A 26,917-nucleotide genomic window follows, 5' to 3' on the forward strand; every position below is an offset into this window, starting at 1 on the left:
CCTGTCTCTCTCTCTCCGTCCCTCCCTCAAAAATAAACAAACATTAAAAGTTTATGAAACTAAAACCCGAAGTCTCAAAGTATATGACAGCACGATTCTGAGATGGAAAAAGCTACCACTCACTTGAATATCAAGTTTTTATTCACAGTGCCTGCGTATACATGAAAATGTGCTAGGCACTAAACAAAATTATCAAGACATAGTCCCTGACTTCAAATATAAACAATCAAGCAAATTAACTCTACTGAGTGGGCACAAACAGTAAAACCTCCACCTTCAGGCATTTTCCCAACCAGACACAACTATGGTCTTCATTAAGTTCACCTCTGCTTGGGGGTGCATGGTGGTGAATATATGCAGAAGAAGCAGTTTGAAAAGAAATAATAAGCCTGACAAATCAAATTTAGAATGACAAATATTCAGGAAGAAATGAGCTGACTTTCCACCCTCTTACCTTCTCAAAAAACATTTTTGCTATCTTGGTACTTGGTAGAGAAGCAAAAAAAAAAAAAAAAAAAAAAAAAAAAAAAAAAAGAAAAGCCAGAGATTCAGAAGAGAACTCAGAGTAAAATAGTACAGAAACAAATTCTAGGAGACAGGAGTGAATTTGAAAGTTAGAAAAGTCAAAATAATTGCAGGTGAGTTTAAGTGAAACATGTTTTATTCTACGTTATATCATGTGCCTAATTCCTTAGAAACCAAACAACAGCCATTCTTAAAACTGCTGATCCTCACTTCTTTCTAATCCCTAGGTTTCTAAAGTTGAAGAAGAGGGAAAGAATAGCACAGAGTACAGAAGGATTTTGTATAATACAACAGCCAACATTTTGCTACACGTATCTTAGAGCTCAGCTTCAGATCAACTCTTAGAGTCACAGCTAAATCATAATCCTGGTAATCTATGGATTCCATTAAAAAAAGTAACTTCTAAAACTCCTAACTAAAGATCGAGAATACTTCCATTGGCCACTATAGGAAACCTGGAAACCTAATTTCTAAAGTTTAAGAAGCATTTCTTTTTCAGAGGTCATGCTATTTGAAAACATCTTTTCCAACTTCACAATAGGAAATGATAGCCACTTGTGTCTATCTCAATACTTTCTTGCCATAACACCTATTGGTAAACTCAAGCCCTAGAAAGACCACAAAATTCCCTGCTACTGCATCCATGGGCTCTTTCAAGCAAAATGAGTAGAACAGCCTATTGATCATAAAGCAATATAACAAATACATATCCCTAAGAAAAGTGAAGTACTTTTCAATAATACAAGCCAAAAACTCAGCTCATATGTACAAAAGTAGGCCAAGAATTTATATGTTCTACAAGAATAAAGAATATATATATTCTTCAAGAGGAGGCTTTCTTCCTGAAGTTGGGAGGAAAGAGGGGGAAACAGAGACATGAAAAGAAAAAGTTATCATACATTCAAGGTATATATCTCCATGTTCTAATAAACACCTGCCCAGTGTCAGCCATACCTCATCCAGCTCTCACTTGCACTACCCAAACTTATGAAGTTGAAATGCAAGCCATACTTTTCATTGTTTTTCCTCTTCCACCACACTTACGACGTATGGAAGGTATCTCAGGAAACAAGGAGTTGAATTCTACAGGAAAACTCTTGATTGATCAAATAATAGCAAAGGTAGATATAGTTGGTAGCCAAAGATAGGTTTTAATATAAAATAAGCAGTTTCTGATGGTTCTTTACCTACTTAACTACTCCTCCCCACAACAAAAAGTGCTACAAATATTTGCTTATATTTGCATGCAGAAAAGCTTCTGCCACAAATTTCCTAGGACTCTTCTCCTTAAGAGTCTCAAGCCTCAGCCTCTGAGAAGACAGATCCTGAATCAAAATAAAACCAAAAAATAAAGATGAAGACCAGAAAGAAATAGGAAGAACAAAGAACATCTAGTAACTTACTTGTTCATTCCACCTCTCTAAACTTGTTTAGCCTCTAACTCCTCTCTGCCATGATCCATTGATTTGGCTACTATGATAAAATATTCCCAATCTCTCTAGGCAATTCTAATTTAGACAGATGCATCCTGACATAGTTCTATTTCTTCCTCTATGACCCAGATGAAACCTTTTGACAGTCCTTGGAACCCTCAATTCCTCCTTCTAAATTCCTGCTCTGTGGGCCTAGAGTTATGGGTGGAGACAAACTATGAATAGTATTGTGGAAATAGGGGAGTTGAAATAAAGGAATTCCAGTAATTGGGCTCCCCTCCATCAACATCAGGCTATTTTTCTTTATTCCCTATGGTATTTAACAAGTAAAGTAGAGAACAATAGGCTGACATATAGATGAGAGGCTGTAGCAAAGAACTACCCCCAAACTTTTTAGGAATACTCCTATCTTTCCACTGGTTGTAGGTACTTAAGTCTGGAATGTATCTTTGGAAGATGTCTTGTGTGTAAGAATGTATAAAAGATAACACCTTGCAAAAGTCAAACATACAGATTTAATAATGTGCAACTAATGAAGATGGTTTATAAATGAAATACCACCTACACATTTAGTTCCCTAAATATATTATGATATTAATCATTAAAGTTAGGTATAGAAGTACAAGTTTTCCATATGTGGAAAAGTAAATCTGTTTTTAAATTAAAGAGAAATTATCACTCTAATCCTTAAAAATAAAACTATTAGGGTATAATTCAAGTGTAGCTGCTCATAGTCACTGAATAAATTTAAATTTGATAAAACATTTAAGTTTCAACCAATGCACCTTTGTTGAAGCACATTTAGCTGAAATAATTTTGAGTCTGGTTTATTTCCATCACATATAGTACATTTTTCCAACAAGAGCATGTACATTCAATATAGAACATTTCCAGCAACAGTTACAGTCTTTCTAGTTTCCTTTCACAGTATATTTTAGTGCAAAGCACTGGGAAGGGTAAATGTTTTTCTAGCTATAGAAGCATTTTATTATGACCTTGTGGATCTTCAACACTTTAAAATTTTTACAAGTATATAGATGGACAGGGTCCCTCCTAAGTACAGGTATGAACCTATATAAAAACATGGTATGTTCTCTGCTGTACCTTTTAAAATTATAATTTGACAAAAATTACTAAAAAATAAAATATTCCCTAAAAAGTACAAAATATTGATACACAAAAACCTGCCCAATATTTCATAAAGATAGATGTACTTCTGTTTTTCCTAAAATCTTGATTACAAAAATGGACAAGAATTCATTATTTTCCAAATTTTACAGTAGGAATCAAATATCATCTAAAGTAGTCATTTAAGATTTTACTCGGGAGAAAAAACTTCAGGGTTTATACTCCCATCTTCCTTTTTTAGCAATATTTAAAGAATTAAACTAATATCATAAGAAGTGGTTGTGCATGGATTGTCTGCATCCATAAAATATCAGTAAGCTATTTACTACCTTCATACTAACATTAGTAAATGTGTGGTCTTTAAAAAAAAATATACAGAAACTGAAAAATTAAGTTGCATCTATTATTAAAGTGCTTTGTATAAAATTTAAGAAAAAAAGGGGAATGTTTAATTTTCATAAAAACCTCAGATGTTGACAAATAAAAATAATGATCCATGGACGAAAATGAACTGGAACTTTCTGCTGAATATATTTTAGAATGAAACTTTCAAACATTTAAGTGCTGGAGAACAAGTTAGAAATAAATGAATGTAAAAATAATTACAAATACTTAGTAGGCTAAATATTTATAATATGTTGATACTAATTTCTCTTTTGGTCCTAACATACACTCACTAGGAAATAGATCTGTACAATTCAGATGAAAATTTTGCCAAATAAAGTGAAACAAAACTAAAGTCACTAAGATATAAAGTCTCTGTCAATTAAAAATCACCAGTGGTGATATATTCTTCAAGTTGTTGATCGCTTTAATCAACAAATTGTTTGGAAAACAAAATTTGCAACATTTTTGTAGGAACTGCAGACCAAATGCACAAGGTCAAGGGTGGTTAGCTGATGGACTGTGATGACAATATGTAATGTCACAGCTACTTGAAAGTGCTGGAAGAGGCAGTGCCTTAGAAACAAGTGGTTAGATGGTTATTATTTTAGTCAGAAAACAGCAGTTACAGTCGAATATTTATGAAAATGTTTTTCCTTTTTTTCTCATAGTACCATTTGAAGACGTTTAGTGGTTCTAACACCAATTTAAAGTCTTTCCACAAAAATGAACTCCAAACCTTTTCGTACATCACTTGAAGTTATCTGAGGAGAAATGGGAATAAATGAACACTTTTGAGTTTACCAATAAAACCTTGTTTTAAAAATTATACAACAGTAAATCACTTCTAAAGGATGGTTTCACCTCAAGTTTCCACACAAATAAAAACATGTGTGATACTCAAATCACAACATTTAACCTACTCAGTACTCAAACTAAGTATACTGCCTAGAACCTGAATTCCAAACTAATTTAATACTAATTAAATATATTAAATGCCTTAATACAGGGGACACAGGTACTGAAGGTAAACTTTTAAAAATATAGATAGACTTGCAAAACCAAGTAGAGGGAGTCTACTCCTTATTTCATATTGCATTTTAAAAATCTACATTTATTCCAAAACCTTCTAAAAAAGTAAATTTTTTTTTCCCAATAGGGATTTTCCTTTTCTTGCAACGCACAACCACAAAAAAAATTAAAAAAAAAAAACAACCTACTTAATAATATTAACTATGTTGAAATGATCACAAAAAGTCTGTTGAAACAAAAAGGGAAAAGTAAGATTTTGAACCTAAATAATCACTTTTTCCGCAGATCAAAACTAAAAACGGTAACTAACACACACTCCTAAGGAGAAGGAAAAAAAAAATCCAAACTTTTGTTTATCAAGTTCCCCCCTTTGACTGGAAGCACTATGTTAAACATAAATAATAAATGCTAATTGTTCTAAATTCAATTTGGGGATTTTCTTTTTCTTAGTGCAGCACTTTATTTAGCCGTCACAGATTAATTTTTACAATAATTACAGTGCCTCAAAAGACTTTTTTCCTATAATTATCGCCTTCACAAATTCATTCTAATATATTTAACTTTTCCTACAATGTATTCATTAGTAGACTAAGTCACTAAATCAAATTAAACCTGTGCAAAGTTAGTTAAACAGAAGACTTCTATTGTAAACATAAGCCAATATAAACGTATATATTTTACAACATTGAGAGGAAAGCACTGACCCTGTGCCATCTACCTAGAACTATAATGCATTGTCCTGTGGAAGATAAGTTCTGAAGTTAACTTTTGTTCCCAAGCCACTGGAATAAAGGTCACTGAAGAGGTAAATGCAATATGCACATTACTCTTGCAGTTCCCAATGCCATAAGATATATGGAAGCAAACATGTATTAAAATGGAACCAGCTATAAATTATGGTCAAATGATTTTTTTTAGTTCGATGGGGGGAAAAAAGCAAAACTCTGTAACTGTTCCTCACCAGACAAGAGCCTTAGATCTTGTACTTCGGCCTTTGGTTTTGTTTCCTTCAGGTGAATTGGAAGCATTTGCCTTATGAGTTTTCTTATGATGTTCAAGATAAGTCTTTTTGGCAAATGCCTTTCCACATTTATTGCATCTGTGAAGAGAAAAGTTTTTTGTGACTTTTACTTCAATACCAACGTCAGCTACTTCATACTTTTTACTAGGAGAGTTAGAAGTGCCATCATGTTTTGCATCACTATGTTTTGCCTCATCCCTCGAAGGGCCTCTTTTTGCCACTTTATTTAGAACAAAATCAATGGGCTTCTTTATAGCTCTGATCTCTAAACTGGCTGTTATTTTCCCAAGATAGCGGGATGACTTTTTATGAACCACAGTTATATGTCGTATCACATCGCGCTTCCGACGAGTTTCATAAGTGCAAAGAGGACACTTGTAGAATTTAACATAAATGTTATTCCCATCTGTGTGCAACTCAATGTGTTTAGTCAAGTTCTGTTTGGAAGTAAACTGACGTTTACAAAGTTTACAGTAAAGTTGCTTAAAGTCAAAGCCAGCTGAAAGTTTTGGTTTCCTGGTTTTCTGCTGGCCACCTGCAGCAGACGGACTAGTTGATTTAGGGCTTTCAGAGTCTTGTTTAACTTTATTTTTCTGTGCTGCCGGTGTGTTCTTTTTTTCATTTGAATGATTTGTTCCCTTTAATTCATTCTGTGGAGAATGGGTAATGGAAGGGGGTGAAGATTCTACAGAATCTGCTGGTTCAACTTTAACTTTTATTTCTGAACTGCTGGCAGTATTATTAGGGCCTTTCTCTCTTTTAGAGTTTGTTCCAGAAAGAGTTATCTTGTGGACAATTTGCATATGTCTTTTAAGCATTATTTGTGAACTATATTTCCTCTTGCAAAGGAGGCATTTGCATGCAGTTAAATTGTATTCAGCCTTTGAAGACGACTTTTGTTTTCGAGTCTTAAAAGATTTTTTAGGAGAAACAGAATCCAGGAACAAAGGTTGCCCAGGCTTTGTTGCTATATCAGGAGTAATTGAATCCCTCCTTAGTCCTCTATGAACTTCATCAAAATGCCTCCTTACATTCGCTTTTGTAGCAAATGATTTACAACATACTGGACAACTCCTACTTAATGGAACTAGAACATTCTTACTGCGTCCTTTAGAGGACTGGTTTGGATTCTTTCGTGTTTCAATGTACTTTTTTAGTTCTTCCATCTTTTTCTTGTGTACTTTTCGAATGTGACGACGAACGCCTCGTCTGGAATTGAATTCTTTTCTACAAAGACAACATATCAACTGGTGACCAAAATCAGAATTGTCAGAAGTTTCCAAGTCAGCCTGTGATTCCTGAGGTTGCTCATCAGATGTAGGTGCAACTTCATCTGCAACAATCTCAACAGGAGGGGGCTCTACAGTTTCCACCTCTGTATCTATAACTGGTACTGTTTTAGACTGTTCAGTGCTAGTTTCCTGTATTTGAACTTCGGTTTGTTCAGGAGTACTGCTTGACTCTGTGACTTCAGTAGGATTATCAGTCCTTGAAATATACTGAAACACTGCATTTTGATTAGTTTCTATGGGTTCTAGCTTAATAATATATTCTCGCTTGTCCACACTTGGATATATGGCTTCTAGGAGATCGTTTATGGCTTGACTTTGTTTATCATTTACATCAGGAAGGTCTGTTAAGAAAAAAAACAACATTTTAATCTGAAATAATTAGCCTACTCTAGCTCTCTAATATTTAAAGTTGTATTATGAACTTCTACCTTAAAACTTATTACATTACTGGTTTGTATTTTTTTATAAGAGCATTATCTACTTTTCTGTATTTTATAATTTATACATTTAATGTAGTTTTACAAAAATTAGTATTAATTAAACTAAAATTAATTTAAAATCTCATCATGGCACACAAATGTTAAGGAATAAATGCAATCTGAAGAGCTACTTCCACTTCTAAGTGCCCTTAATACAAATACACGAGTGTCCTAAACAATAAAAACAGTATTTCAAATTTTTAGTCTAAAATTTTTAGGCTCGCAAAGGCACATCAAAGTTCTTACAACCCAAGATGGATAAAACATCATGAAGAATGTACTATTCTATATAAAAGTGATTCTTTTTTTAGGAAACATAACAGCAGTCCTATTAACTTAATCCATAATAAATAATCTAGTCTACTTGTATAGACATCTGATAGAATTGGAAAAGAAAAATCTGTACGATATAAATATGAATGACATGTATAGAAGTGCTAAACTCAGTCCTATTCAATGTTTTCTTAACATGACACAATACCATTAAAGCAAGTGATTAAAAACTATAGATTTTTACTCAAAAAACAGAGCTAGTTTTATTTGTACAATAATTACATCCCTTATGGGAAACCAAATATTCCTATTATATACCCCAGAGCTATCTAACACTAGTTATGTTTCCACACACAACTCTAAAATCTGGCCACAAATACAGCATCAAATCTGGCTATCCATTTAGAAATCAAGAAATGAGGGGCGCCTGGGTGGCGCAGTCGGTTAAGCGTCCGACTTCAGCCAGGTCACGATCTTGCGGTCCGTGAGTTCGAGCCCCGCGTCGGGCTCTGGGCTGATGGCTCAGAGCCTGGAGCCTGTTTCCGATTCTGTGTCTCCCTCTCTCTCTGCCCTTCCCCCGTTCATGCTCTGTCTCTCTCTGTCCCAAAAATAAATAAACGTTGAAAAAAAAAAAAAATTAAAAAAAAAAAAAAAAGAAATCAAGAAATGATTCACTATTGCTCTTCTAGTGATCTTCCTAATTAAAATGGATAAAGGAGTGTCTACAGGAAGGATAACACTTTCACAGAAGTATTTCTAGAGTGAGTATTGCCAAGAGAAGTACACAATAATCCAACAAATCCATTTATCTATATGTCTAAAAGTCAACTCTACACTAAAAAATTGCAAATAACTATCAGAAATAACTAATTTTCTACTAGTACTTCAATTATTAAAAGGTCAGGTTTAAAACTTATCCCCATAGACTGCCTTTTCATTTATATCTCAATGATTAAAAACAAGTATAGCAAGATATAACAGTGGTAAGAAAAATTTCCAAATAGAGGAATTTTTGTTTCAATTATGTGCTATAATATACTTTATATCAGCTTCATGCTAGTAATTAAAGTGGTACTTTAGATATTTGGAGTTTTCATTTCATTCCCATCCCAAAAAAGTTAAATTGAAAAGTACACAAAATCTATAATGCAACTATAGTATCAAACCGAGAAAACAAATTCTGTAAATTTGTAAGTCTGCAAAGAGTTAAACCCCTGAACAAGACATAATGAATGTAACCTATTACTTAATAAAATATTTTAAGGAACTTGTACCGGTTCTTTATAGCAAGAAAATAATACCATTATGTATACTGCATACTTAATCGTACATGGTCGGTATACTTAATCCAACAAACATGTGGCTCCACAAAGACATTATTAGCCTCAACCTGCCTCTGTCACATAAAGCTATTTCAGATCTCAAGCTAGCCTATAAGACAATCTAATTTCTGATAAAATGACTGATCTATAAATAAATTTAACTGAGAACAAAACTAATCTTCAAACCAAGACCCAGAAAAAAATGGAAATATTAATATTTTTTAATGCTCTTCACCATCCCCAAGAAATCAACTCATTTACTCATTCTTTGCCCTATTTCTAGCCTCATTTACTTAACAGTAATCTTAGTAAATTAACAGTCATATGTAAAAAGTTGTTAAAGAAGTGAAAATGAAAAATATCAATAGTCCCTTCAAGCACTCATATTTTAACATAGAAAAATCCTGAATATATACTATCTGGTCTACATAAACATTCAAAAACAATACCCAGTATTTTAATACAAATAAATATACTCATAAATCGAGCCTCCTATATCTTTAGAAAAACCGAAGCAAAAAGCGCTCATATGAAAGTACCTATCTAAGAAAATGAATAAAACATTAAGTCGAGTGTTTAATTTTATTCTCCATCATTAAATTATCAATACCATTTTAACACAAACATACAGCTACAGTATATGAATACTTAACTAACTATAAAATGCATAACTGAATATATGAATAAAACTTACTGTCATCCATCTGGAGACTTGGTGGGCAGTAGAATTTTTTATGGGTAATTAAATTTGGTAATCCTCTGAAGAGACTGCGGCATAATTTACATTCAAAAATAGTGTCCACGTCTTTTAATAAAATATGCTTAAGTTGTTTAGTTCCTGAAGGAAAAAAAAAAAGAAAACACAAAAGATAACTTTAACACGCACTTTTAACTGGGCACCCACTGTTGACAATCCAAAGTGCAATTACTCTTTGAAAATAAAATACAGACATTGCCAACTTCTACCATAGTGTATTCGGAACTAAGTTATAAACTAAATTTTAAGCAAAATCGCATCATCATTTGAATATTATGACAGCTAAAACTGATACTCTTTTTCTAATTCAGCAGCCAATCAATTCTTAGGATATCCCAACAGTCACTCCAACATCTGGTTGATCATCACAATGACCTGGGAATAAAGATGTACATGACCCACCTCCAGAGATTCTGATTCAATAGATCTGGAATGGGAAAGAAGAATTAAACATGCCCCTTCCTCCCCTACCCCCTTTACTCCCTGCCAAAGTATCTGGCTGGTTCCTACAGCTCTCTTCTGCAGTGAAATGAAGATGGAGTTCTGTAATACATTTTCCCCTGATTCCTTAAAGAAAGTCAGAACTGTGTCCCAAGACTGCCTGTGACTTTTTTAAAACTCAAATTACTTCAGGTTCTAGGCCAATATGGAATTCTGGCCATTGAGTGTGAGAGTACAGAATCCTTATCCATAACATGAATTTTGCTTAGGCCTCTTGAGACCACTATCCATTTATTCAAATTCTTTCTCCCTCAAAAACTCACTTCAAGTACAATTAATTAAATACTGATAGTTCTACACTTTAAACTAACTTAAAGTCTGTCTTCCCCACTAGATTATAAACACCAAAGCAGCCAAAACCAAACCTGTCTTATTTACAACTAAAGTGTTCAGCTCTCACAATGCTCAATAAAGGTAAGTTGAAGAAATGCCACAGATCTAGGGAATCTAAGCATTATGACAGAAGGTCAAAAGGCAAGAAAAAAAAATAAATGGCAACAAGCATCTAATCTTTAAAGTAAAAATATCCGCCAGGAATAAAACACAAACAGAAGATCTTTTGTCATTATTTCCTACAAGGTTTTGCCACACGTAAATTGACAAAATTGATCTGCAGTGCTTTACTAATTAATTAGCCTTTAATTTCCTCAAATAAAAAAGATGATAATGATATTGACTTAAACTAAAGAGGGAAAAACAAAAGTGTCTTGAAAAACAACTTTAAGGGGCGCCTGGGTGGCTCAGTCGGTTAAGCGTCCGACTTCGGCTCAGGTCACGATCTCGCGGTCCGTGAGTTCGAGCCCCGCGTCAGGCTCTGGGCTGATGGCTCAGAGCCTGGAGCCTGTTTCCGATTCTGTGTCTCCCTCTCTCTGCCCCTCCCCCGTTCATGCTCTCTCTCTCTCTGTCTCAAAAATAAATAAACGTTATAAAAAAATATAAAAATTAAAAAAAAAAAAGAAAAACAACTTTAAGACTATCTAGGTGCAAAGTGTTCTATCACTCAGCAAGCACTTGACACTCTGTTAAGCTCTGGGACTACTAAAGAGCAAACACACTTTACTATCCACCTTGTAAAATGAACAAACCAAACCAAACGTATTTTACAGAATCATGAAAGAAAACATGAACCTAAATCCCAGAAAAATTAAATTACACATCTGGGTTTCTACTGGAAAAAATATATATATATAATGAAATTATTTCCACCATTTCTCAAATTCAAATCAATGTTTACTGCACTAAACCATATTACCACAAAATCAGAAAACACAAATTTAAAAAGATTCAGAGGACAGCTTGAGTATATTCTTTATATAAAAGTAAACACACACACACACACTTTATTCCACTTCACATTACAAAATATATTGACAATAGACTGCTAACATATTTAGTTCATAATCTCCTAAGTGACAAACTATGAGAGGTAGACTAATGATAAAAATATTTTAGATAAACCTCTCTACTTGATCTACCTATAATTCCCAAGTACAGTTAAGTGTAGTAAAGCAAAAAGAAAACATAGAAAGTTTTTGCACACTTCAATTCTAAATTAAATTACCTGCTAGACCCATACTAAAGATTCAATTCTGCCTTTAAAGATAGTCAAAAAAGATTGAAGAGCAATGCAAAAATAACCTGAACTAGGTTTAATGTTAAGAATTCAGTTGAAGATTTAAATAGAAAGTATGAGGTTATACATAAAAAAGTTACTGCTAAAAATATAAGACTGCATCCTTAAATCAGAGCTCTCACTTTGTCTGTAAGATTCTCTCAACCATAAAAAAGTCTATATCTATGTATAGATTCTTATTTAGTCCTAGTTATAGAGCTAGTTATATTCAGTAGAGTGTATATCTGCTCCCAATAAACATCCCCCTAAAACAAGTCTCTAGCTCTAACCTGAACCAATCAATCTTAATACTCATTCACAAATGTTCCCCCCAACCCACCCCACCCTACCTACACACATACATGCACACACACATCAACATGCACATGCACAGACACAAGCATGTCGTGTTGATCCAGGTACATCAAATTTCTTTCAGAGCCACAGGTTCACCAATTTCTCGCTCTCTCACTTTTCAGGCCTTCACCTAGGTTTTTCTCTCTGCCTATAACAATCTTCCATTTCCCTGGTCTGGCTCACTTCCAGCAATCCTTCAAATTCCAAGTTAGTTGTTTCCTCCAGGAAGCCTTCTGATCGCTCCTGTTTTTTTTAAGAATTCTTCACCCCTATTCCCATAGCACACTGTACATCTATACTATATTATTCCACTATCTTGTAATTATTTTTCTGTACTCCCATTGAAGTGGAAGCTCAAAGAGGAAAGAGAAGGTATCTTTATTCTTCCCACTGTATTCCCAGCCCTCAGAACCATGCCTGACTGATGTTTGTCAAATGACATATTGGAGAACTCTATGTTAAAGAAAACCTTCTCTATAAATTAAACTTTCTTTTAGCCTATTGTAAAGGTGACTGGGAAGTCAAGAGACTTCAAAGATTTTTTTTTTTTAATGTTTCATTTTATTTTTTGAGAGACAGAGCATGAGCAGGGGAGGGGCAAAGAGAGAGGGAGACAAGGAATCCAAAGCAGGCTCCAGGCTCTGAGCTGTAGGTACAGAACCCGTAGGGCTTGAACTTCACCATGAACGTGAGGTCATGACCTGAGCCAAAGTCAGACGCTCAACTGACTGAGCCACCCAGGCGCCCCTAGACCTCAAAGAGTTTCTAATTCAACTTCTACATTTTACAAATGAGAAAAATAAGAGGTCATCCATTCCATAAATACAGACAACAGAAGTTTTTCCCTAAGTTAGCAGTTGCCATTTAAGGTTTTATTGTTTTTCCCATGCGGTCATAATGGTCTAATCAGCTACTATTTTCTTATTGCTTTGCTCACTAACAATTAGGCACAGCCAATCAACTCTGCCTCTGTCAATAGCTAAAACTTTCTACCACCTGAGACAACAATAGACATGGTCATCTAAACAGCAACATAAAGTTCTTCCACAGCTCTTGATTCAGGAAGAGCCAGGGTATCTTACTCCTAATTATTCCTTTTCCGATATTAATAACTTTTTCTTGCCTCAGGTTTTAAAAACTATCTTAGGATGCACTATTTACTGCTTACATAGATCATTAATCAGTATCCTTCCAAAAAACCAGCCCTCCAAAGGGTAAGTTTTTGATGCCTAGAAATTAGCTAATTAGTGAATATTTCAGATTCTCATAATAGGTGCTCATAAAAATTACTTAAACCTCATCAAGGATTTAGTCATGTGCTATTCCTTAATGTCAAATATTCTGTATGTACTGAGAAAAATGTTTACAAGATTTTTTCAAAAGAAATCAGTATTCAGTTTTACAGTAGGGTAGATTGCACTCACCTTACATGATGTGATATTAATTATAACTCTTCTGTGCTAGAAAGATAAGCTTTCATTTTTTTCTTAATATATGAATATGTTGGTCAATGACAATTTTAAATTGTGGCAATAATGGATTTTTAAATGTTTATGTATTTATTTTATGAGAGAGAGCATGTGTGCATATGCACGCACGTGGAGGAGGAGCAGAGAGAGAGGGGGGGGACAGAGAGAATCCCAAGCAGGCTGGGCACTGTCAGCGCAGAGCCTGATGCAGGGCACAATCTGTGAGATCATGAGCTGAGCCAAAATCAAGAGCTGGATGGGGCGCCTGGGTGGCGCAGTCGGTTGAGCGTCCGACTTCAGCCAGGTCACGATCTCGCGGTCCGGGAGTTCGAGCCCCGCGTCAGGCTCTGGGCTGATGGCTCGGAGCCTGGAGCCTGTTTCGGATTCTGTGTCTCCCTCTCTCTGCTCCTCCCCCGTTCATGCTCTGTCTCTCTCTGTCCCAAAGATAGATAAACGTTGAAAAAAAAAAAAAAAATTTAAAAAAAAAAAAAAAAAAAAAAAAAAAAATCAAGAGCTGGACACTCAACCAACTGAGCCACCAGGCGTCCCTAAATTGTAGCAATAATTATTTTTAAGTGGTATACTGTTTGCTTTATTGATGATTCACACATGAGCTCAATCTTTTTTAGCATGACTGTTTAAACACAGTATCATCTCAACACTGCAAGCAAATCCATAATTTGTGTCAAAACTGATTTTCAAGGCCGGTATACAAAGGAAATTTCTAGCTGATCTTCTCTTAACAAAAGTTCTCGAAGGTAAAAAACAGGGAAAACTTACGAAAATTTTAATTATTATCTTAAAACCAGCTGGTTAAAAAAAAATTACTAGGTTAATTATGGAACACTGCCACACACTACAGTAAATTCATAAGTAGAATAAAATTATTCTAGTGCCTACTTGGTGAATCTTTTAGTTTAGTATAACAAACATTTACTGAACACCTATTAAATATTAGGTCACAATGCTATTCACTGGAAAGTGAAGGATCTGATCTGTGCCCTTAAGAAATTTCCAAACTAATATAAATGACTGCTCTCCTAGGAACACAGCCCCAGATGATATGCTTTGAAGAAGAATGTAAGAACAACAAATCAAACAAATAAATCTACACCTTTCTTATTCATCCAAAAAAATATCTAGTCTGATTTTAAATTTCCTACAGTTGTTATGTAACAACCAAAAAACAAAAACAAAATCCATGGCACTCTCTTATGTATCTATGATAAATCATACTTCCAAGCTAAGTTTTTGTTTGCAGAGTCAGGACTGAGGGAGGCATCACCATCCAGTCACAGCTTACACTAAATACAAGTAATGTTGCTTTAAATAGTACAAAAACAAAACAAAACAAACTCTTCTAAGAAGTTAAATGACCAAACCTAAACTTAAGATGATAATGGCAATAGCAAATATCACAAAAGCTAATTCTCATTTTTCACCACAATTTACTCCTCCCTAAGATTCAGAAAAGATGCCCTTCCTTGCACAGTACTGTATTCTATAGGCAGAATCTTTTTTCTACGATATTATATATTACCTCTTTTTTCAATATTATATATTACAAGGATTCAAAAAAAGGTATCAACTTCATATTAAAGACCAGTTTTGAATACCAAACTAAATAATTATCATTCTCTTTTCTCTCCATTTTTCTGTTTCTACCCTTAGGATATTCAATAGCTCCTTTGCCTCTAGCAGAAGGCTGAGAGACTAAAAAAGACTATTAAGCTCAATCAAATCAATTTTAATAAACGTCTCATGCAAGTACATCTTTTTGTTGTTGTTGCTGTTACTTAAAATTCTGCTTCAGTTTGGGGAGAGAGATCAGGAAGGAAGGAAGCTAAAAGTGTTAATAGAAAGGAGGAAATTTGAGGATGCCAAGTCACACAGATTGATCCTAGAAGAACCAACACAGCTAAGGCAGCACTCAGGCAAAAGGCAGGGCCCAGTCAAGGCAGTACCAGAAGCCAAGGATTCAGAGCAAACAGTATGTCTCAAAGTCACCCAACCATTAGGGATTTCAGAGTAGAAAATCTATAGTCTGGAGCAAAATAGGCAGCCTAAAATAATAAGGCATCTCTCTACGAACAGATGTCAAACAACAGTGAAATGTACTGTTAAAGCAAAAATACATAACAGGGCGCAGAGTCAGCTATTACTCATACCGGGGGGGAAAATGAGGGCTATATGTATAGACAGCCTTGGAAGAAAACACACAAACCATGTAGCAATGGTTGCCTGAGCAAAGAGACTCATTTTTATATTTTTTATATCCTTTTGTACTTCATTATTTTTTTAAACCACAGGCATTTATGACTTAATCTAGTAACATTATTTATTCCAATATAGGAATATTACTTAATTCCAAAAAAAAAAAAAATCTACTCAAATTAATTTACAAGTGAAGCAGCCAGAAATAAAGAGATATTAGAGGTCAAGAAGGATAACTTAAAGCCAGCAAAACAGTCCAAAGCAAAAACTGAAGTGTGAGGCAAAGAGAACAAGTCAAACCTGATCAAGCAGTCAGTATAGCACACAGGGGGCTGTGGACTTGAAAAATGAGAGAACTCCTTCCTCAGCCTTTTATGAACTTCCAGCTTGGGTAGGAATTCATATCAGATCATAGACAGTCCAGTGTAGGCTGAAGAAGGTGAGTCACTTAGAGATGATACAGTAGCTGAAGACAACTAACTGAGCTTAAAGATTAAGCTAGATATTCTAAGACATTACTAATACCCAACCTGATTTAGTTTCTATAGGTTAACAAGAGCAAAAGCATGGACTTCAGATGGTTCTTTAAATGCAATGTGTGTGACCCAGCTGTAAAGGAAAGAGCCTAGAAAGAAATGAGTCACTGAAGGTGTGGTTGGGAGTAGAATGGAACCAGGAGGAACTTACAGGGTGAGAATGGATCTTGGTCCCTAAGTCATGCGGGCCAAGCTTCCATTCTATCCACCCCAAGTTTCAGTCAGCCAGGACCTGGATACTTCAGTGCTAAAGAGCTATCTTAGTAGATTTTCGATTACACAGATATGTGAGAGATTACGATCCTGAGGAAATTAAAATTGCTTAGTACTGAGACGCGTTAACGAAGTAAAAAAAAAAATCTCTTTTTTTAAATACAGAGTTAGTTTCTTTGTATCGCTAAGCATATTTCTAAATCACTTCTAATTTAAATTAGCGGGTACCTTAAATTTATAGTACTTTCAAAATTTGCCTAAATAAAACATAACTCAGAAGGCAAATCTGCTGGGGACATTTTAAAAAAACATTTTACCCATTTCACGGACCCTTTTCTTTAGCTCTGATTGTAAAGAAATAGCAAACACAGAAAACAGATATGACCACAGTGCAAAAGAAAACAATTTCATTTTTAAATATTTACCTTCCACAGTTAAACACAGATTCTAAACAGGATCTTCTTGGAAAGGGATATTTTACAAGACAAAGCATTTATGAATGAACCAATTCTTATTTAATAAACTGAAGTAGTATAAAATAACCTTATTAATTTCAAATTCTGGATTTTTAAATTTTATTCAAATTTTATTTACCTAACATAGAGTGCAATATTGGTTTCAGGAGTAGAATTCAGTGATTTATCACTCGAATTCAATACCCAGCACTCATCACAACAAGTGCCCTCCTTAGTACCCATCACCCATCTAGCCAACCTCCCACTCACCTCCTTTCATCGACCCTCAGTTTGTTCTCTACCATTAAGAACCTCTTGTGGTTTGTTTCCCTCTCTTCTCTTCCCTGGCCCCCCACAGTTCATCTGTTTTGTTTCTTTAATTCCACATATTAGTGAAATCATATGGGATTTGTCTTTCTCTGTAAATTCTGGATTTTAAAAACCTACAGCAAAGAATATAACTAAATGTGAAAAGCTATTATCTTCATTTCCAGGAGAAAGTGCAAAAGAATTATTTCTCTATTAAAAGTAGCTAACAAAAACTCTTATACTACAAAAACTAACCATTCTCCTGTTACGCCAGAAATATATTATAAATACGGCTCCTAATAAGTAAAATTGTAGTTGTCTTTACTAAAGGAAAATCTGACTCATCAGTTACTTCTGTTAATGAAGGGCAACTATCAAAAGTAAAAAAAAACAAAAAACATCTTTAAGTAGGTTTACCACCTATTTAGGTAAACCTAAATAGGTTTACCACCATCCAACATGAGCAAGGCATGTGTATACACTCAATACTTAACTAAATTAAATATAAATAAAAGCAATGCCATGAGGACTATAGATGAAAAGTCCAAGAAATAGATATTATGAAGTCAGAAAACCTTTTTTATTTTAGATTAAGGAACAATCTATTTCTTAGATCCTAAAATAAAACAAATAGATGCCACTTCTCTTTACAATGACTTAAAAGCAAGCACCTCAAAGAATTTATTAACACAAAACAAGTTATTACATATAAATTATCTTTTCCTTTGAATCTTAGAAATTTTTCATTAAAATAGTAAGCTTTAGAATGATAACAAAAGATATTCTAATCTTCCAAGTTTCCATCAGTTAGGTGTCCCATCAATCATGTGTGTCTGCTTATTTATATCTAACTCAACAGTCTACGACGTCAAAGAAGCCAAATCTACAAAAGGTGGATAAGTGGATTATAAGAATCAGAGCAACCTAAGATCTTACTGATAACACAGTTCTGACAGTTCTCAATTATGTATATGTAGTAAGCAACAACTATTTTAAAGCATTGGATTGCACCTGCACAAGTACCCTTATTATACATGCAATTACTATAATAATCTAATAGAAAGAAAAGCTAAACACTTGCATCCGAAGATCCCAGGGCTGGAGTAAGTATTTTTCCTATCTTGTGCTCTATTTAAGATATTGAAACTCCAGGGTTAGGCCAAAGAAGGGGAGTCACATAAAGAGTGATGATAAAGTAATTAATCTAAGATAAGTGACATCTCAGACGCTGTGAATAAACAGTCTACTCTGCCAATGCTTTTAAAGACCCAGTAGAATTCACCTTTGAGAGTTTATAAAGAATATGCCAAAAAATAAAAATAAATCATTAAGAGGCACTTTACCAATAAAAATACCACATATATTTCTTTATAATAAACAAGCGTATTTCCATATTAATATATAATACATAGTACTGAAAAAGAATCCAGATCAAGTCAATATTCATCCACTTTTTTAAAACATGGCAATTAAAAGTATTCTATAAAACCAATGTATACATTTTAATATTTAAAAAAAAATAATTCTAAGGATTTCTAGGTAGTTTTTAACTACGATGTGAAGGTTGAAAAATACATCCTAAAACATTCATACCTGATCGAAAGCACTCAATTATTTGCTGAATACCAGATTTGGATGTCTGTAGTGGTTGCTGTAACAAAGGAGCATCTCCAGGTTCCAGGATATAAACTACATGGAAGACAAACACCCACCCCAATCCCCACAAAAAAAGGGTTATTTAAATCATTTACTATTAAAGTAAAACAATGGTTTGCTACAATCATGTTAACGATAATCACACTTGTTTGTATATATTTCACCAGCATCTTTGTAAGGCAAAATGAAATAATGCGAAAAAATAAAATTACCCTCAATTCAAGGCTAAATTAAAGCTATGTAAGGCTTCAAACACAAAGATTTACTATTTTGGTATTACTTAGTACCTATTTGTCATGTCTGCCTTTTTATTCCCCTTGAAGAAGAACTACTGTATTTAACCAAAATTCTAGGGCAATCATGGCCTAGCCACATCTCATAAACCATTCCAAAACCCTCTGGACAATCTAGTACAAATGTACAGGCAATTATGAGAGCAAAACTCAAAAACCACTGCCTAAGGAAAGAACTAGTGAAGTGCACAATGATAGATGTTCAAAAATGTTCACTGCAGCACTCTGTAGCGCTGTAAATAATTCAGAAAAAAATTCAAATTTAAAAGTCTCTCAACAGGAACCAGACTAAATAAACTATGAAATATCCCTACAATGGAATCCTTCATGGCTGTTAGAAAGCATGAGCTAGATCTACATATACTAACAACAAAGAACGTCAGTAATAGATTAAGCAACAAAAACAGGTTGTGGAATATGATCTCACTCATATTAATGTGTATTTCAATAAATACAGAAAGAAGTTTAACGTACATGTGTGTATGTACAGACATTAATATAAACACAAAAAGTCTGGTGGGATACCAACAAAACAAGGGTTCTGTCGGCGGGTTTTACAGGGGTGATTTTCACTTTCTGCCTCATACTTCACTAGTGCTTCAGAGCCTGCCTGGGCTTTTAGAAGAGTGCATGCTAGAAAAAACACATTTCTATAATGAGTAAAAATAATATTTCCACTTTAAAAATAAATTTTTTCATTTTCATATACAAAGGTCTCTTCCAAAATTCTCAGGTTCACAGTGTAATTATGTAATAAATTAGATTATGATAAAAAGTAACTGAGAAGGAAAACTGAGTTTTCCCATCAGATACCAAATAAAGACATGACTGTGGTACAAAAAACCAGCCACTTTAATTAACTCTTTTTTCAATATGTTATAATGTTCTACTCAACTATTACCATCTTAAACCCAGGATCGTCCAGTCTGTGGGAAAATTAAGAGGGAAAACAATGATGTGTGCTGCTACTGCTTCAGGACCTGGTCTTGGACAGCATTTAGCTTTCTGGTAAGGGGGCTAAAGCTTGCTGTGCTCAGTATATACACACAGCCTTAGATTCTCTTTAAGTCTTCAAGTCTGGTGCTCAGTGGTCACCAAACAGGAGGGACTATGTCTCAGGACTAAGTGATTTTATTAAGTACACTTTCCCAATTTTAAGAGATACTCTAGGAGTATTTTAAATGAGTCACCCACAATTCACTCTGAGAACACTGATATTGGTAGTGTTCTACCAATTGGTAGTCCAACTCTAGACTTGGACTTACTGCACCAAATTTTTTTTTCAACTAAGGCAAATTAAACTCTCTGATCTCTTTTTCATCTCTAAAATGGGGATAATAAAAGTACCCAAATCACAGGGTTGTATGAGGATTAAATGAGTTAATGCAAGTAAACTAGTTAACTGGTTAAAACAAAGCCTATGTTATAGTAAGTGCTCAATAAATGTTCTATCACCACCACCACAACCAACATCATCATGTACAAATCAACTGCTTTCTGACACAAAAAACTGAAAAATTGTCTCCAAAATCTAAGAAGAGAATTCAACCCCTTAAAGATACAATAGCAGAAGTCTGTAAATAAATCGATGATACCATTTATTGGGATTAGATGGATATCTTTTCACTATTTGTACATTATAACATGTGACAAAAGTTTACAAAAAAATAGTAGTTAACTACAAAAAGAGGGTAAAAATTTTATAGTTGTAAAGAATCAAAAGCATCAAGGCTTGGCTCTATAAGTGACAAGAAATCTAGAAAGGGACAATAAAAAAACAGTAATGAATAAGGAAGGGATAAAGGGAAAAAATGATAACTCGTCGTCCTGAGAGTCCCCTTTCCTCATTTAAAAATGCTCCAGAAAACTTTCTATAATACATCATCTTCCACTTCCACATGACAACATCTGATTTCAAAGCCAGAGTAAAATTTTGTTACCTAATCACCTTCAGAACACTGCTACCACGAGACACATCAACATGTGTGTAAGAACCCCAGGGTTAGCTTACTTATCCAGATACATCCACTTTAATATACAGATCTGTGTAGTTCCCATTGTAAAAAAACAAAACAAAACAAACAAAAAACTTCTTCACTTGAAAATACGCTCTAAACCCTAAAAAAATTTATATATTAGTACTTTATAAAAGTTTCCTTTCATATATCCCATCATCCCTCCCATGATCAGTTTACATGACCATTAGGAAAAAAACCATCATCACCCTCCAATCAAAACACCCAAACACTCAGAAGTTAACATCTGTCTTTACATCCTTCCAAGAACACATTCCCCAGAATCAAATACCTACTTTTGCAACAGTCTCTCCTAGCTTAAAACGAGTGCTTTAAAAGATCGTTCGTCTGGCATTTACTTACAAACAATAGAGCACAGGGAAGTAGCTGGAGGGTGGAGAAGGGAACTGCAGAGAAGGGGAGAATACATGACGAAAAGATATTGTCCATGTATTAATAACTGATGGGAGTTGTGTGTCGGTTATATCAGGTTCCTTATACCATTCTCTCTACTTCTGAATGTTTGAAAATTTCCGTCAGGAACATTCTTAAAACATAACTAAAAAAGTACTTCACATACACTGACAGGCTTATAACACCACCCTTCACTACGAATTGACCATCCTCTCAAGGCCTCCTCAGGAACACAGTGCTCTCATCCAGGAACCCTCCCCCACCTCCACCCCCACCCCCATTCATAATTCAAGAGAATAGACCTCTGGTAATTGGCCATTAGAAGAATTTCTCAAACACCATATTATCTTCTTCCCTCCAACTGAAGGCATCTTCTTTCAAAAACTATCACATCATAACATATTCCTCTTGGTACTGGAAATATCCTCCCACTCAGCACATAACTTCCTCTGAAATAATGACAATTAACTACTCTACAGGTTAACAAACTTTTAGCTTTCCACCAAAGTAGTCTTTGGAAAGTGTTTAATTCTAGCTAAGAAAGCAAAGAGACACTAACTACTTTTGACCTGGTCACTGAAAAAGTTTCTCACAGAAGAAAGTTTAACTTTTAAAATTAATGCAACTTAGATGATTTGTTAATGAGGGAGAAAAAGCAAAGAGGTTCCAATACATATTAAAAAGTTCAACTGTGAAAAACATCTTTAAAAAGACACTGGAGTCTCTAGGAAACTTTAATTATCAGAATACACTAAATAAGGTACAGCCACAAATTATCTTATTTACTTTATATCCATCTCTTCCCACTCAAAAGTTCTATAAGGGAATGACCTTATCTGTTTTGTTCGCCACTTACATCCCCATTGCCTTGGACAGTACCTAGCACCTAACAGGTGCTCAATAATAACTTGTCAAAGAAATAAAGAAACAAAATGAACACACAAACTTCTTCCTAAATAAGAAGCTTTAACAAAATGATTTCATTAACTAATTCAACTTAAATGACTCGAAATGTTTTCAAAAAAAAAACCACAAAAAACAAAAACAAAAACAAAAACCCCCAAAACTAGAATAAAAGGTCAGTAGAACACAATTATAAAAGGCATTCACAGCCTTCTACTTCAAAACTAGCAAACTCCAATATTTAGTAAAACATAAATGACACACAAAATATGCAGTATGGAGGGGTGCCGAAAATCACATAGGTCAGGGACAGTCGAACAGAAACTGGGTCCCATCCTGGGACTATTTTATTAGCAGAAGTAAGTTATTACTGATTTCCAGCAAGCCAGTGGGGGGGATGGGTCACAGCAAATTTTATTCTCATGTGTACCAAAGTTTTCTGAAAATGGGAGTTCTTCCTCTTTACCACTACCATTTTTTTCCCATTAGTCAAAAAAGTTCACTACTTGGGGCGCCTGGGTGGCGCAGTCGGGTAAGCGTCCGACTTCAACCAGGTCGCAATCTCGCGGTCCGTGAGTTAGAGCCCCGCGTCAGGCTCCGGGCTGATGGCTCGGAGCCTGGAGCCTGTTTCCGATTCTGTGTCTCCCTCTCTCTCTGCCCCTCCCCCATTCATGCTCTGTCTCTCTCTGTCCCAAAAATAAATAAACGTTGAGAAAAAAAAAAAAAAAAAAAAAAAAGTTCACTACTTGAAATGAAGTCTACTGTGATATAGGACCAAGTACACTGGAGCAGTTAAAATACTCCAACAAAAAAACAAGCACAAGTGTAAAAAGTTCTAATACCTTTTAGGTCAAAAATAATGATAAACACCTGCCTTTAAACTAGAATAGCCTCTGTCTGGTCTGGTCACATATGTATTCAATGATTCCCTTGTAAGTTGTACCTCTATGTTTGTGACAAAACACATCAAACTTCTAATAACTAGAAAAACTTAACAGTTTATATGCTCCATTTATCAAAGTTTTCTAATATTCTTCATGAGACTCAAAAAAGGAACTTTTTCATTCCATAAATCCAACTAAAAACAGTTCCACTGAGTACACTATCCTTATGGATCCCTAAGTAAAAACACTTATGTATTCTACCTTAAAAAATCAGCTTTTTTTATTCTGCCATACACTGTGTTCTGTCCAAAAAAATTTTTAAAGGCTGCAGTGAGCAAAAAGTGGATTCTTCCAACAAGTTGAGTTTAACAAACTTTTTAGCCCAAACTAAACTCATTTTTTGGCTCTAACCGCTATTCCCTGATAAAAACGCATGAGAAACTTTAACTTTCAAAGTTTAAATGAATCCACTTTCACGAAGACAAATGCTAGCATTCTATTACCTATTTTCTCCTTTCTCTTCAGTTTGAAACATTCAAAGGGCAAGGGGGTGTACTACTAACTGCAGGCTGCCTTGAAAGCAGGAAAAGGGACTGAGTGATTGATCTTGTGGAAAAGATTTAAGGTGACACTTGCAGTACTTTTTAAGGGATCAAGCAGGGGAAACCTCTTGTTTGTACAAGCTTTTAGTTTCATAACTAGTTTTATGCTGGGGAAAATTATAGCCTGCTTCCTTAGCAATGACTTCTTGGGCAGGAAGGAAACACAAGGCAAAGTGACCCTGACGGAGGGCAAAGTAACTGGAGAAGAAAGGAGTATACCTGGTTCACAGCATCCGTGATGATGGTGGTCAGTCTGACAGTATTTGTCCCTTAAAGGCATTTTCAGTGGGCGAGACCTACTTTCCTTTCACTGTAAGAAGCTCTTCATTGCGGCTTGGCTGTTGAAAGAAGCACAAACCCGTCACTCAGCCTGAACTTCCTGGGGGGGCTCTGGTTCTATTTTCCAGATACGTTCCCTCCACCCGCGCGCTCCGTTTTCCCTCCACGGACCCGCACCTTCCTCTAGAGCTGAAAAAGAAACATGCACGAAGGCTTCTCCAGCCCAAACTCCCGCACAGGTTCACCGCCCTACCCGGAAACGCAGCCCGGGGCGCGCAGCGCAAGGCGAGGGCCTGGCCGGCTGCGCGGGCGGCAGCGGCCTCGCCGGCCCGGGCGGGCGCGCGCGGAGACGGAGGCGCGGAGCGCGGCGGGCACGGCCGGCGCCGGGGCCCGCGGGGCGGCGGGCGCGGCGACAGGGGCGGCCGAGGTGCGACTCCCGCCGGAGGCCGGCCCTCGCCGCGCTCTCCCGCCACGCACGTGCGTTGGGGTCTCTCCGGCGGAGCCCCCGTCCCCATAACCAAGTGCGCCCAACTTACTTAACTCCTAGGGCGGGCAGGCGGAAGGAAGGAAGGCAGGCCGGGCAGCCGCGGGGACAGCCTGGCGTGGGAGGCGGCTTCGGGCCCCACCTGGCGCAGCCTCGGCGGACCACGCGAAGGGAACCGGGGTTCGGGCCCGACGCGCTCCCAAAGAGTCCCCGCCGGCGCTGACGCGGAAGCGCCACAGCTCACCACGTCCCTCCGCGGCCCGAGGCGACGGCGACGGAGGCGGCGGCTCACGGCGTCCCTCCGCGCTGTGGAGCTGGGCGGGCGGGTGGCGCGCGGGCGCAGGCAGTTGACAGGAGGAACCGCCCCGCAGAAGCCGCAGCCGCCACCGAAGGAGCCGGAACCACAGCGGGCAGGACCTGGGTGCCCCTCGCCGGGGCAACGGCTGCCGCCGGAGCCCGGCTCCCCCCAGCGCCGCTCCACCTGCAACGGTCCCTCAGGCTTTTGGAGAGGGCGGGGAAGAATGGGGGTCCCCCCCACCTTGGGCCTTTTTTGGTAGTAGTTGTTGTTTCAGGAAACTTTATTAAGTCAGTCTCTCTCTCTCTCTCCGTCTCCCCCTCCCCGAAGAGCCTGAGCTACCGCCGCGGAGCGGGTAGGAAGGGGGAAGCAGAGACTCCCGCAGCGACAGGGAGCGACTGACTGACCCCGGACGGAGATGGGGCGAGGGCAGGAAGTGACAAGCTCTCCGAGTGGGTGGGGGGAGTGTGGCCGGCACGCCCGGGAGCGCCGCGCGCATGCGCCCGGCCGGGCGCCCGGGCCTGTGGGGAGGCTACGCGCCGCGGCCGGGCCAGGCGAGGGAACCTTGGCCGGTGGCCCTCGGGCCGCGACCGGTGTCCCGGGCCGGCCCCTCGTACGCGCGTCCTCTTGCGGGCCGACGGAGAGCCGAAGCCCCGGGTCGTTTGTGCCCGGGAGACGGACGGGCTGATGGGCGACCAAACTGTTGCTCTCGCTTTTCTCCTTTGAATGGAACCAAACCTGGGAGGGTTGGAAAAGCACGGGAATGAACTGTAGGGAAAGGTTGGCAAATGGGTGAGCCGTAAGTAGTGGTGACTCCGAAAAGATTGTCAGCACACTTATAAAATGGTAAAAGCCGATTTTTAAAAAAAGAAAAACCAACAATTTTCGAGGCGTGCCTCCCAGAACTCCGTGGTTTTCATCAGGTCTTTGGGAGGAAAACTAGTGGTGGAGGATCGGCATGGACTGCAGCGGCACTGCGCTTCTGCGACCTGAAGGCGAAGGTGCGTCACATGGGCAGTATGCACTTTCCCTCCTCTTCGGCGCCCGCGTCCTGCTCGGAAAATCCCCGAAGATCGAGGTCGTCTGTCAAATTCCGCAAACCCGTGTGGCGGAATCTCTTGGGGCAGGAGAGGCTGCCTTCTCACCGCCCAGAACGGAATTCTGGTTCTCCAAGCAAATACGTGTCCACCGACGGTCGGGAAATTTTAAGGGAGAAAAAAGCCCATTCGCATTGTTAGCTCCTCGCGCCGAAATTGTCGGGTTGCTGGGTCCTGAAAGAGCAGTTTAGCAGTAGGTAGGCTCAGTGTGTATTTTGGAAGAGCAAACTGTGGCCGAAATCTGTTTTCAAAATGCATAGGAAAGTTTGTGGTCGGTCCAGTAATTAATTGATAAACTTGTTATTGTAAAAAAACTGAACGGAGCATCTGCATAGGTCTTGAACGATTGTGGCAGCTTGATTATACGGGTGACAGGAAAAGGAAGGAAAGCGATCCACCTTTTTAAAGGAATTCCAGGTACTGTACATTTACACACCAGTCACATGAGTGTTATGTTGGATCATTTTTTTCTGTGCCATTGTCAAGAAGCATCACACAACGTCAAACTAAAATGTAATGCCACAACTTATATGTAAAAGAAATTATGGTACGTCCATGTGAGGGTGTTTGTTATGCAGCCAATAAAAATCATTTTGTGTAATATTTAACTGTATCCAGTATACTTAAGCGTATCGAAAAAAAATGTGACACCTGAACAGTAATTTTTAACATTGGAGTTCTTT

General features: G+C 37.1%; 1 protein-coding gene across 3 annotated transcripts in view; it reads right to left on the reverse strand.

The window, feature by feature from the left end:
• ZNF800 (zinc finger protein 800) overlaps window positions 1–25,545 on the reverse strand; it is a 41,069-nt gene extending 15,524 nt beyond the window's left edge. Inside the window, exons 1-6 of one of the 3 annotated variants that reach the window (XM_047843293.1) lie at window positions 24,895–25,545; window positions 24,299–24,417; window positions 18,906–19,001; window positions 9,584–9,727; window positions 5,464–7,156; window positions 2,723–4,234 (exon numbers count right to left, since the gene is read on the reverse strand). In XM_047843293.1, coding sequence (XP_047699249.1) covers window position 4,234; window positions 5,464–7,156; window positions 9,584–9,727; window positions 18,906–19,001; window positions 24,299–24,359 — 1,995 coding nt within the window. In that variant the 5' untranslated portion in view covers window positions 24,360–24,417; window positions 24,895–25,545 and the 3' untranslated portion in view covers window positions 2,723–4,233. Of the gene's footprint in view, window positions 1–2,722; window positions 7,157–9,583; window positions 9,728–18,905; window positions 19,002–24,298; window positions 24,418–24,894 lie in introns of those variants that run through there. The other 2 variants (XM_047843298.1, XM_047843290.1) reach the window with 2 other exon arrangements.
• Window positions 25,546–26,917: the final 1,372 nt, after the last annotated feature.

Source organism: Prionailurus viverrinus, chromosome A2, assembly GCF_022837055.1.
Source record: "Prionailurus viverrinus isolate Anna chromosome A2, UM_Priviv_1.0, whole genome shotgun sequence".
Classification (NCBI taxonomy): domain Eukaryota; kingdom Metazoa; phylum Chordata; class Mammalia; order Carnivora; family Felidae; genus Prionailurus; species Prionailurus viverrinus.